A 12677-nucleotide genomic window follows, 5' to 3' on the forward strand; every position below is an offset into this window, starting at 1 on the left:
TGTGGGTTATGGAACCCCCCCTCCCCCCGGAAGTAGATGGAGTGTGTGCTCTTAAGCTCCTGAGCTTAAGTTTACAGCTCTGGGGTGATTTGTATATTACCTTACTGTAGAATCTATGGCCCTCACCACTGAATATCAGTGGTGAACACATCTCTCAACATAGGTGTCATGTGTGTCATCACTCAAAAGCCGAAATAAGTTATTTTTCACTTTCCGAAGCCGAGACCATTGGCTTTTAATCTTTTTTTTTTTATTTTTTTCACTCGTCATTTATTTACAAATACACATTATAACTTTTATATACATTGCACATTTACATGGTAGAAAAGTACAAAACTATATATTTAAATGAATTTATATTTAACTTGCCATGTTTGAAAATATAAAATTGCATCAGAAAAAAGTATTATGAAAAGCAAGAAACTTGAACTGATAAAGCTTTGATGGAACTTTCAGTGACACAATGGTTGGAAGGGAAAAAAAAAAAGAACTAATTGAACCGGTACAGCTGACTAGCTCAAAGGAAACACCGAATGACAGGTTGAAAGTGGTAACTTCCGCCTTCCTTTAGTCTCCTGTCACCCACATCACTCTATGTCTTTGGATCTGTAACATCATAAAAGTACATTTCTAGAATTTTAATGCCTCTCTCACCCTCTCATAATGCTTTCATCAGAGCAAGGGAACGGAAGCTGGCATTTCCTCTCCGGTGCTTTTTCTCTGTACCTTGTATCTGGGGCAGAGTTACAACGCATTTTGGTCAGTCAAGATTCCTTGTAAACAAAACCCAAGGGATCAGATATGTACAGATCAGGCAGCTGGGAATCCAATAAATAAACATGACAGAAACTGACATGCGAATTTGTTAAAAAGTGGGAAAGAGTCTAACAACAGGGGAGTGACGGGAGACAGATGAGTGACTGGGTAGTAAGGAATGGACTTAAATGGTTTACGAGGGGGGGAGAAAAAAAACGGTTTTACTTTACAAGCAAGAGACCTCACAATAAATAACAACTGCTCTTCCTTTCACGAATAAATTTCTTCAAAAACAAGGTGTACAGTCAACCAGACATCTTATGTATAAATTATAAAACATGACACAGTATAAATAAACGTCTACAAGTCTCAACTATAGGCCTCATCCAGTAGACCACAAAAAAATGACCGTCCCTCCTTGCCCAGTGAGTAACAGCGTGGCCAGGGAGAGAGCTTTAGGACAAACGTCCTTTAATGTATACTTTTCCCCCCAAATAAATAAGCATACACTTATTTACATTATGGACAATATATTTTTTTTCTTTTCTTATTTTCTTTTCTATCTCTTTTTTTTTCTCCTCTTTTTCCTTTTGTGTTTTGTTTTGCCCAAAGGCTATGTCAACACTGAATGCTGTGGAGAGTTTACCACTCTAGAATGGAAGAGATAGGAAAGCTGTAGTCCTGGTCTTCCTCCTCCTCCTCTTCCTCCGTATCTTCCGAGATGGCTAGATGGGGGAATACAGGGGGAGCTGTTGTTTAAATACGGATAACAACAGCGCAGAAGCAGCTCAGTGTATGTTTTCAAAGCCCTCCGATACAGCCACATTACAGCGTTGCATTTTTTACATGACTTGCAGTGTGATGCTTTTTGGGTTTTTGGATTTTTTTTTTTTTGGGTTGGTTGTATTTTTTTTTTTTTTGGCATCTGCAGTTATGCAATAAGTTTACTTAAAAAACAACAACAATGACAACAACGACAACAACAACAACAAACCACCATAATCTATGAAGTCAAAATTGCAGAAAGTTCTGAAGAATCAATGGCTCAGGTTTTACAGGCAGATTCCTGAAATCAGATAAAAAGCGCTCTTGTGTTCTAGGTATAACTACTTTGGCTCCCTAATTCAGAGTTAGTAGTGGCAACTGCGACAAGCCGCAGCCCAGGTGTGATAAAAATAAAGCTGTCTTGGAGAAAAAAAAAACCACACACACACAAACTTTTGAAGCAGTTAGTTTAGATTCTGGTGTTAATGAGGCAACAGCAAAGCGAAGTACTAGAGGGAAAGAGAGAGAGACAAACTGAGAGAGATTTTTTTTTTTCCAGAGACAACCCAATGGAAGGCCATCGGGTTGATCCTAAAAGCCAGGAAATACTGCAGAGAATTTGGCTGGGCAAATCAACGAATTGCTGGTGAGATTTAGCAGTTACCTAGTTTTAACAGAAACAGGTTTACACAGCGAGGTCTGCGTGCTTTTTTTTTTTTTTTTTTAAACTGTCCATCCCCCAGGGCTCGCCTGGGAATGCCTTAAATTGCAGCAAGGTTAAAAATCACACTTACAGTTGCAAGATCCGGAGTGCTTCACTTCCAGCAGCACGCCCGAGGAGCAGGCGGCCTCCTTCATGGCACACTCGCTGGCGTAAGTGGCATTGTCACTGGCACAGACTGGCTCATCTGACTTACTGTCAGGGCACAGCTCATCACAGAGAGAGCAACGGCCTCTGCCAACCTTGAAATCCCATAGGCACTTTTTTCCACCACCGCACTGGATGTCTTCACAGGACTTTGCTTCTAGGATATAATACACCTGTGATGAGCAAACTGAATGCCTCATTTCCTCCCTTTCTTCCATTCCCTATCCAGAGATATTATATACTGTATTATATATGTGTATATATATATATACACATGCATATATATGCATATATATAATTACTCAAGAATGGCATAATGATGGTGTTATATAAAGCTGCTTTACAATCTCACACACACACACACACACACACACACACACACACACACACCGTGGTTTCTTACATCTTACAGAACTGCATTAAAAAAAATAGTATTCTTTCGGACAGACCTTCACAATATCCTTGAGTTAACTATGCATCTAATTACCTCCTACAAATGGGATTAAAAAAAAAAATCAAATTCCATCAACTACTGGAATTTGATAACAGGTTTTAAGAACTGTTAAGTAATTATTTTTCGCTTCCAGCAAGTCTGGCACTTAATAAGAAGAAGTGTAAAATTGTGTGAGTTCTAAGTTTTCCAAGATAGAAAATTGTTTGCCGCTTCTTGCTTGTGTGTCAGTGCATCTAGAAGAAGGGTTCTTCGGGAGGAACATTCTAGTCACACTGGGGAGGACTTGGATTTACTCATTGTTTAGCACCCCCCCCCCCCATTAGCACAGATGTCTTTTACTGTCTCATCTCTTTCTCTTTCCTCAATCCAGAATACCTACTGATACATTTTCCTTCATAGGCTAATCCAATGGATCTGCCCAGCAAGCAGGTGGCCTTTCTCAGGTGACATGCGCTGGAGTAAGTCACTCCGTCATTCCCACATAGGTACTGTTCCGAAGAGGAGGGCTCAGGGCAAATGCGATTACAGGTCACACAGTAAGCATTATTGGTCTGGTCCACCACACAGGTGGAGCTTCCTGGACAGAAAACATCCCGGCAAGTCTCTGGGGAAAAAAAAAAAAAGATAGAGGGAGAAATTTCACTTTCAGGTACTTTCTGGGCCTTAGAGAGCAAAGCAGTTGATGCTATGAAGGAAATCATTAAAGAGAAACATCCAGATTTTTAACAGGCATTTGGGGAGCCTGGCTGCTTCCCAGAGGATCTATGACTCCAGTCTGGCTCCTTCACTACCCTTTAGGGGTTAAAAAGAGCCCCCCCCTTTATTTGGTATCACAATTCTGATTCCCGGGCCCTTTACGCAGTGTGTAGTATCCGCCTTGGGCCTTCAAGGGCCTTTGGATACAGAGAGATGCTGAAAGGCAAGACCTACTTTTACATTTGCCCTGGTACTGGACTTCCAATTCTGGTTGCTCTTTACACCTGGCCTTGAGGAGCGCACATTCGTTGCGGTAAGTTTTCCCGTCCAGCCCACACACTGGGCCCTTCCAGGTGATGTTGGAACAGTCTGGGGCACAGACACAGCGGGGTTTATTCTTCTTGTTCATTCGACATTTTTTTCCAGGTCCGCAGTCCACGTTCTCACACGTTTCTGGGAGTTGGAAAGAGGCATGGATTCAAACCGAGGTTAGGTGGTTGGCTGGTCCAACCCTGGGGGTGGGGGTGGGGGTGGGGGTGGTGTGGTCTCAGATGCCTTGCGCAACCAGGCATCCGAAATGAAGGGGCCCCAGGCTGTCTCCTGGAAGACTGGAAGGGATAGGGGTTTGGGGACCTCAGGGCATGTTTTGTATCTAGATTCTCTCAAAGACCACACTGGTCGGGTTGCTCACGTTACTACTACTCTCGACGAAGAAGCCTGGGGACCGACCCCTTCTGACCTTGTTTTGCCCACAGCTCGAGCCAGATTCCACCTGGCTAACTCTTCCAGGGGTGGGGGGTGGGGGGTGGGAGGTGGGCGGGAGCGATGGAGGGAGAAACAGAACAAAACTCTGCTCTTCCTAAAGCCTCAGCCAGACAGTAGAGTAGGAACGCTGAGGGCAAGACGCCCTCTACTGAGGGCTTGCTGCCTCGGGAAGAGGAGGCCCCCACCTTTACAGGGGATGCAGTTGGGGGCGCCCCCGTTGAAAATCATCCACTTGAAGAGAGTGTTGTCGCTCACATCCTCCTCCGTCCACGAGGTGCTCAGGCGGCCAGTGCTGCAACACTCTTCTTTGCTCAGTTCTGTCTTATATAGGACCTGGCAGCGGCCGTTCTTGGCTTGGCGGAGCCAGCAATTCCCAGCTGTGAAGAGACAGGGATGAGGAAGTGGATGAGTGAGCGGTGGCGTAGAGGAAGGAAGGCTGCCCGAGCCTGGAAACAAGGCCTGGCGGGGCTGGAGAAAGGGCGGGTGGGAGGAGAGAGAGAGAGAGAGAGAGAGAGAGAGAGAGAGAGAGAGAGAGAGAGAGAGAGAGAGAGAGAGAGAGAGAGAGAGAGAGAGAGAGGAGAGAGAGGAGAGAGAAATATACGTATATGAATCTCCAAGGGCAGATTGGGAAAAGCCCCGTCACGGAGTTGGGAGGTGGGCTAGAGCAACCGCTGCAGCGCCCTAGCCATATCAATGTCAGTTACCAGTGACCCAGACACAACACGTGCAGCCTGAATTGACTTTTACTAGACTGTTTACTTTTATTCGTCCCATTTCATAACCTGCAGCGACCGGGGGAACAGACTAAAGAACCTGACAAAAACAGGACGCGACGGATGTTTTTACATGTTGGTTTCATGTAGGCGGCAAAAGAATTATTTGTGACAGGGGTTAAAGAAAGAAGAGAGAGGAGACATGGGAGGGAGGGAGGAGAGGAGGGAAGGAAGGAGAGGTGGAGGGTGGGGGTAGGGAGAATAGATACGAATCTTCAGGAGCAGATCAAGGAAAAGGCACTTGTGAAAAATGAAAGGGGGTGGGGGCGGGGGGAAGCAGCAGCAGCCGGGCCCAGCCTGGATCTGCCCTGAGCGGCCTCGAGGCGCAGCCCGCCCGACGGGCTCGTTTTGCAATCGGCCAGCCCGGAGCACGCCCGCAGCCACCGCGATCTTTCGAAATCTCCGAGGGCTGCTTTCCCTGGCGCCCACGTTCCGGCACCCAGGCAGAGCCCCTATCAGAAAGGCGGGCTGCCCAGTCTAGTGTCGGGCAGACGGCTAGGGCCGGTGCCCGGGAGGGCAGCTTACAGCACAAAACCTTACCGCTTCAATAGGCAAAGCAGTAGTGTTAAAGGGGGTTGGCGGCTGGGAGTGGGGGAGGCGTCTACCGGGTCGCATATACCTACCTCAAGTCTACCAAGAACTCTTTGCAAATAGTTTTTTCCTCTGTGCTTTTTTTTTTTTTTTTTTTTTAATGTGTTCGGTCTTTGGGCAAGAAGACTTCTCCTGAATCACCAAAGTGACTCGAGCAACTGGAGGGCAAGCTGCGCGGTTACCACTATTAAAAAAAAATCCTACCCGGAGACTACTTGTAATAAAATAATTAATTTTTAATTTTAAAAGTCAAACTTCAGAAAATTGTTCTTTAATCCACGTCAGAATCTAAACAGCTTGTGGGCTGCTATTGTTTCACAGAAAGTTAAGAGAGGAATGAGGCGAAAAGTGGAGAAAACTGTGAAGTACTTAAAACACTTCGAGCTAATAATTTGGCTTGTCTTCTCTTTCGCGGGGCTTGGTTGAAGATGGGTGGGAGAAGCATCCACTAAGCATAAAACTACCTCCCTCTAAAAATTTCGGTACCCACATTTCCAAGTTTGGGCAAAGTTTCTGAAACCACGTCCCCCAGCCACCCAAGAAAATTTAGTATCTCCCATCCCCCACCCAAGTAATTAAAAAAAAAAAGTCACCAAAAGATATGGAAGGAAGATAGGGTAAGATTGCTAGTAGGTCGACTGCACTCTCCAGGCTACGGATGCTCGCCTTTCTCCCTAGCCAACCAGGGGGAGATAACATCTAAAGTCATTATGACCAAAAGCTTGGAGCATCTACCCCTAACTACTGAGGTTCCAGCTCAGTCCCGCACACCCTTTCCTTTTTTGAGGGCAATCGGCTCTAAACTCCGCTCTCTAGCCTAAAGTGTCACTCACTGCCCTCAGTCTTCTCCTCCCGTCCCCTTCTACCAGAGTAGACGAGTAGTTCCAAAAACATCTTCCGAGAACAGCGCAGTCAGAACAGACCGAGTCGAGACGGCAGAAAAGTATAGAAACCCCCCCCCCCCTCCCTTTTGCCCCAAGCCAGGCACATCCCCTTTCCAACTCACCCTGGGCGCTGCGGTCCTCCATGAACTGGCAGAGCAGCAGCAGAAGGAGACAGAGCCCGCCGGGCTGGTGCCTGGCGCGGACCATCGTGGGGCAGGCGCGGGGCGAGGAGGAGCGCGGCGGCGGCGGGTGGCTTGGGCGAGCGGCGCGCGCTCGTCGCAGAGGCGAGCGGCGGAGGGCGCAGCGATCCCGGCGCAGCCCCGCGCTCGCCACCGGCCGCTCCGCCCGCGCGATTCAATGGACGTCAGGAGCCGGGCGCAGCCGCGCTTTAAATCTAGACGGGGGTCTCTGCGGTTTGCGGTGGGCGGTCTCCCAGTGTGTGTGGGGCTGTGGGAGGGCGGCCGCGACCGAGGGTGTGCCGGCTCTTTTGGGGGTGGGGAGCTTTTTTAAAAGTTCAGTGTGAATCAGGTGACATTTCCCACCTTCTGGAAACCCTTCCCAATTATCTGTCGGAGGTGCCCGAAATCAAAGCGGCTGGAGGGGAATCGCCGAATTCTTATTTGCGTAGGAGCGGGAGGGGAGGGCGACAGGAGGAGGCGGCGGCGGCGCGGGGCGGGGTGGGGGGGAGTGTGCTGGGGGCGACGCGTCGGGGGGTGGGGTGGGGTGGGGAGGGGAGTGGGGAAGAACACTCACTTCAGTCCTGCACGCCGCCGCTCGAGCCGGCGCGCCCGGGGTGGCGTGCAAGTGTGTGTGTGTGTGTGTGCGTGTGCGCGCGCGTGTGTGTGCGTGTGCGCGTGTGAGCCCGGGCGCTGGAGGAGGCGGCCGGCGGAGCACGGGGACCCTGGGTGTGTGTGTGGAGGGGAGTGGGTGGGTGGGTGGAGGTTGGTCCCCCGCACTTCTGCTCTAGGGCTCCGGAGAGAGTTCCGCAAACGCCACTGGGTCCTGGAGCTGCTGAAATGCCCCGGGGAACAGTTTCAGGATCCTCCAGGCAGAGACTTGGAGCCAGGTCCCGGACACGTTTTGTGTCCCGAGGTCTCTGGCGTGTCTTACTTTGCGGCCACCCTGCCCGCTCTCCACCCGCCCCTCTCTCACTCTCCCCCTACCTCCCCAACCCCCCCCCCCCAGCCTGGAGTGGTTGCTAAGAACCCCGACCCCCGGACACCTTCCACCCCGGTGGAGCGCCGCGGAGACACCGGCCCTCAGTCTCCACAAGTCAGAGGCAAACAAAAATGTTTAACACCTCGGAGCCGGCTGCTCCCGGCAGCAGTCTCGCCCTCTCCCTTTCTTTTCTCCCCTTTCACTTCGCCGCGTCTGGAGTCGCAGCCTCAAGCGGGGGCGCCGACGTAGGCGGTCTGCCCCCCTCCTCCCCCCGCTCCGAGACGCCCCAGTTTCTGTTCTCTCTCTCTCTCTCTCTCTCTCTCTCTCTCTCTCTCTCTCTCTCTCTCTCTCTGCCCCCCCCCCCCCATGATAATGAACTTCTGCAGCCTCAGTTTATTGAGTGCAACGCCTGGCATTCTTTGCCGAAAGTTGGCGGGTCTTCTCATTTATAACATTTTCTGGCATGGCTGAATGAAGCTGAGGAGGCGATATTTGCTTTTATATAAAACGATCACTTCACGGAAAAATGCTATATTGTTTATTTCAAAGCTGCCTTTTCAATTTCTATTCTTTTTGCTTCTGAAGCCCGAACGACAACAAACACGAACTATGCAGACAAAATTCTTGCACATTCCCAGGTCATTGGGATTTGTTCTACGGATTTCAAATTCGCCCTTCTTCTTCTTCTTCTTCTCTTCCCCCCTCCAAACCCCGCCCTAGCCTCTCCCCCCGCCCCGACCCTCCTCGGGTCCTCCTCTCATCCACCCACCCCCATCTTCCATCACCCTCCTCCCACCCCCTCCACAACTGCAAATAACTCAGTGATAACAGATTTTTTTCCACCAACTGCAGGAGATAGTGCTAATCTTTTAATAAAAGGTCCCATTACAATGGGATCTGTCTGGACAGACTATAATAGATCCCGAAATACAGCCGTGCTAATATTAGAAGACAGTTGTTTGGGTGCCTCTCAGACGGGCCCAAGCCCCCCTTTGAAAGTGGGCATGAATCACAAAGCCCCGCGGCCGCCGCACCTGCACCGCGCGCATTCGGTGCAGCAGGCTGGTAAAAACGGGTGACCTCGCCGCCGCTTTTCGCTTTATAATTACAGTCATGAGGACAGGAGCCGAGGGGAGGGGAGCGGGCGGCCCGGGAGAGTCGGCTTTTTGCTCACTTTAGACGGCTCTGGGGCTCCACATCCTTTTTAATCTTTCCAGATTCATTTTGTCTGTTTCTGTCTGTCTGCCTGTTTGTCTGTCTCCTTCCTCTCCTGGCTTTTCCTCCTTCCTCCCACTACTCTCGGCCCTCTTTCCCAGCCCTTCCCGGCTTCTGTCTCCCTCCCTCTCCCCAGACTCGGCCCATATCTCCCTCCTGTTTCCTCGCCTCCTTTTCTCTTCCCTCGAACGCATTAATGTGGAGTTGTTTAGTGCCCCCTAATGGTAGGCGACATTAACAATTAATAGGAAACTGTCCCCCTTACGGGAGCCACTTAAGAGCAGAATTTCAAAGTTGAATAATTTCTTCTTTACTCAGAGATGCTTACACTGTGATGCGCTGGAGGGAAATTTTGTTTTCGTCCCCTCAAATGTCCCCACCCCCATCCCAGGGAAAACTTATCTAAAGGAGAGTTAACAATTATCGTTACTTATCCCCTCCCATCCTATTTTTTTCCTGCCAGCAAAAGGCCCACCTTCTGTTTTAGCTAGATTTAAACAAAACAACAACAACAATAATGACAACAACAACAAAAGAAATCAAACTGTTTATCTGGAGCTGGAAAATCAGTTAAGCATTCTAAATGCTCCGAAAATCTTAGCTGGTAGATGACTGAAGCTTGTGGCTAGCAGTGTCCGTTAAAAATGTACTTGAGGTTGAAATACAGTTCCAGGGTTTTATATTGCTTTCCAGGCCAAACACATCTTTTGGTCTCCAATCATCAGGTAGCCTTGGAAGTTGGGATTTTTCTTAAACTTTTTAATATTGGGACCATATGAAATGTTCCAATTATACTTGTGCCCATTTGTAGATGAGGTCATTTTATAAAAAAAATATTGGTTTTTTAAAAAAAATTATGTGTGTATGTGTGTCTATATATATGTGAGTACAGGTGTTCAAGGAGTCCAGAAGATGGACCATGGGATGAGTGCCGGGAAGTGAACTCAGGTCCTCTGAAAGAGCAGAGTGTCTGAACCTTCTTAGCACCGGAGTCATCCCCCTGTACCCCAAATGAGGCCAGTTTGCCTAGGTGACTATCGAACTATTGTGTAACAGTGAGGATTGAAACACTCTGTCCCTAAGGGAAGCTCCTTCAGCAGGAAGGCAAACAATTCAAAACAGCTTTAGGATGTCCATGAAGCCGAGCAGATTTCACCAGGCTCCTCCCTGCCTGAGTCAACAAAGAAAACGGAGAGTCTGAGAGGAAGATGAGTTACGAGGAAGACTCTGAGACCAGACCAACTGCCAGGAAGAAGCTGAAAGCAGTCAAGCTGCCTGAACCTCTTGCAATGGACGTTCTGCAACCTGTTGATCTGCCCGCAGGCTGTGCAGCATGCCCCAGGTTTCCCAGTTTCTGTGAACTGTCGCACCATGGTGGTGCAGCTGCTTTTGAGTGACTAACGCTTCTCACCCCACACTCCTGTAAGTAACCCCAATAACATTCATTGATTTGCCAGGTTGAACTTTGGTGGGTATCTGAACTTTGTCCCGTCATGGGATCTCTATCTCCAGTGACTAGATGTGTGCGTTGCATCTGCCCGTGGAAAGATTAGTCACACAATAAGGACCACGTCTAATTTCTTTACTTTCTCAGCTCTTTTTAAAAATGTTGCTGTAAGAACTGTCATCCTCCCCACCCCCACTTTAAAAATAACACTAAGCACTGCAAACACTGATATACCTTGTACAAGTTCATCAGATTTAAATACTCATCTACGTAAGCACACATAATCCAGCACACATAAGCCATACAAATATGTACAAATGCTACTTTTTTTGGGGGGGGGTGTTGTTTACTAGGCTAAATGGAAACTAGAAAACAAACATTTTGAGGGAACTAAAAGTTTATTTATCTGGATAAAAGTATTTGGCTTATCCACACAAATTAAATGTTGTGTGTGTGCCATAAAACTTGATAAATTAATTTAATCCAGGATGTACCCACACAATTCCAAAACGACTAAGAAAGAGGTAATTTTTGTTTGCTTGTTTGCCTTTTGAGACAGGGCCTCACGTAGCCTGGGCTGGCCTCAAACTTGCTATGACTTTGGGATCTTGCTACCACCTTCTAAGTGCTGAGATGACAAGGGTGTGCCACCATATCTGACCATCAATTTATATTTTATTTATTTATTTATTTATTTTTTATCATATCAAATACTCAGAGCACCCACTTTACTAATTGCATTGATGAGTCATTTTGGCGTCATGTAACTGTTTGGCTAGGCCAACACAGATACGGTAACTATCACTGTTAAAAAAGCTACTACTCCATAGCATTTCCTTGTTGCCAGAAGACCCAACACAAGATTACTTAGAGTTCCAGAGAGGGTGGCCCTGCAGGTCAGGGTTGAGGTCACTGGCAAACACACCGTGGAAAACACAAGTTCCCAATGCTTTTGGCCTTGTGAATAAGCAGCTTTGTTGTTTGCTTAGTGGTACAAACCCATCCTGTTTTCAGCTGCACCTTGGATAGTATTGATCTGTTTGGGAGAATGTCTGTTCCGAATTTGCCCAGATTGGTCACCAGGACTCTTGTCATCCCAGGTTGTTTTCTGGCCACATCTGAGGAAATGAGTCCCGTGTCAACGCCAGTTCCATATGGGCTTTCTGTGGGTATCCCCAAGAGATCCATCCAGCTTTTGAGGCAGGATACGGAACCACACACCTGTTCAGTGACATCATAGTGAGACAGCTGCAGCCTCTCTTACTGTTTTGTCTTCTGTAAATGTTGAATATTGGCTTGGTTGAGATCTAAATGTCAAAGGCACAGTTTAAAAAAAAATGTCATCTTTTCAGTTTTGTCGTATGCCTTCAAGCTTGACTTATTTTTTTTTTCCTTTTTTGCTTTGCCAAAAAGTAAATGTAAATTATGAGAAACACAATAGGACCAGTTTGTAACCAAATTTTTCGGCACCACACAAAAAAAGACTACTGTTCTCTGATTTTTGTTTTCCAGCTTCAAGAGCTATCTTTCTTCTGAAGTTTATAAATTCAAAATATTAGCCTTTAACAAAGGGTTTAAGCCAGCTCCTAGGACAGCTATGGAACTCTTACTAGGATGAACGGGTTTAATTTCAGTTGCTGCGAAGACTGTGGAGGGAAAGAGACAAGACTGTGTGTAGAGGGTTTGGAAGCTGCAACCTGGCAGGTTTACTTTTATGTTCTGAAAGCCAAACTTTTCTTGAGTCAGATTTTTGCCCTTCCAAGTATGAAAGCAGTTGGTGCATCAGTATAATTTTTGAAGCCGTGAGACTCACTTGGCTAGAATGAACACTTGAGGGGCTGAGTAGAGCAGCAGCTCTGCATTGTCTGAACTGCTGTGACCCTAAGATGTAAAGAAATGTGGCCCCAATCAGGCAGAGTTTCTACAGGATGCGCCAACCACTAAGTGATTTAGGCTTAGAAAAAGTATTATAAAAATATGTCTTTAGATAAAGCACGAAGGTAATGATTAATTGGCTGTTTTATAGAGTGCCAACCAACCACAGTCCGTCCATTCTTCTTGGGATTTACTCCCCCGCCCCCTTTGTAGCATTGGTGTAGCTCTATTTTTACCCTTTAATTTTCAAACTGCTTGGACTTCTCAGAAGACAGCTAAGATTATGGGACATGTAGGTGCTTCGACTAGTCACCATCAGCGTATTCAGCTCAAAAGAATTTAAGTCATTAAGGCAAACCATTCAAATTATGCCCTAGGGTAGAAATATTATGTGGGATTAATAGAAAGTCCCAAGTGTTTCAGGTCACTT

The 12677-nt window shown here is 47.3% G+C and overlaps 1 protein-coding gene across 3 annotated transcripts; it reads right to left on the reverse strand.

The window, feature by feature from the left end:
• Positions 1–228: 228 nt before the first annotated feature.
• On the reverse strand, positions 229–7162 carry FST (follistatin). Of its 3 annotated transcripts, none has more exons than XM_084801040.1 (6): positions 6675–7162; positions 4490–4681; positions 3774–3992; positions 3223–3447; positions 2316–2543; positions 229–1481 (listed from the first exon to the last, which is right to left on the reverse strand). In XM_084801040.1, exons 1-6 carry the CDS (start codon positions 6757–6759, stop codon positions 1399–1401), a joined length of 1032 nt encoding a protein of 343 aa, XP_084657166.1. In that variant the 5' UTR covers positions 6760–7162; the 3' UTR covers positions 229–1398. The 3 variants fall into 3 exon arrangements, with proteins under 3 accessions (XP_084657166.1, XP_084657165.1, XP_084657167.1); XM_084801039.1 differs by having other exon boundaries at positions 2316–2546; positions 6675–7161; XM_084801041.1 differs by having other exon boundaries at positions 229–1822; positions 2316–2546; positions 6675–7161.
• Between the last annotated feature and the right edge of the window lie 5515 nt (positions 7163–12677).

The sequence above is a fragment of the Acomys minous genome, assembly GCF_964271855.1.
Source record: "Acomys minous genome assembly, chromosome: 11".
Lineage (NCBI taxonomy): Eukaryota > Metazoa > Chordata > Mammalia > Rodentia > Muridae > Acomys > Acomys minous.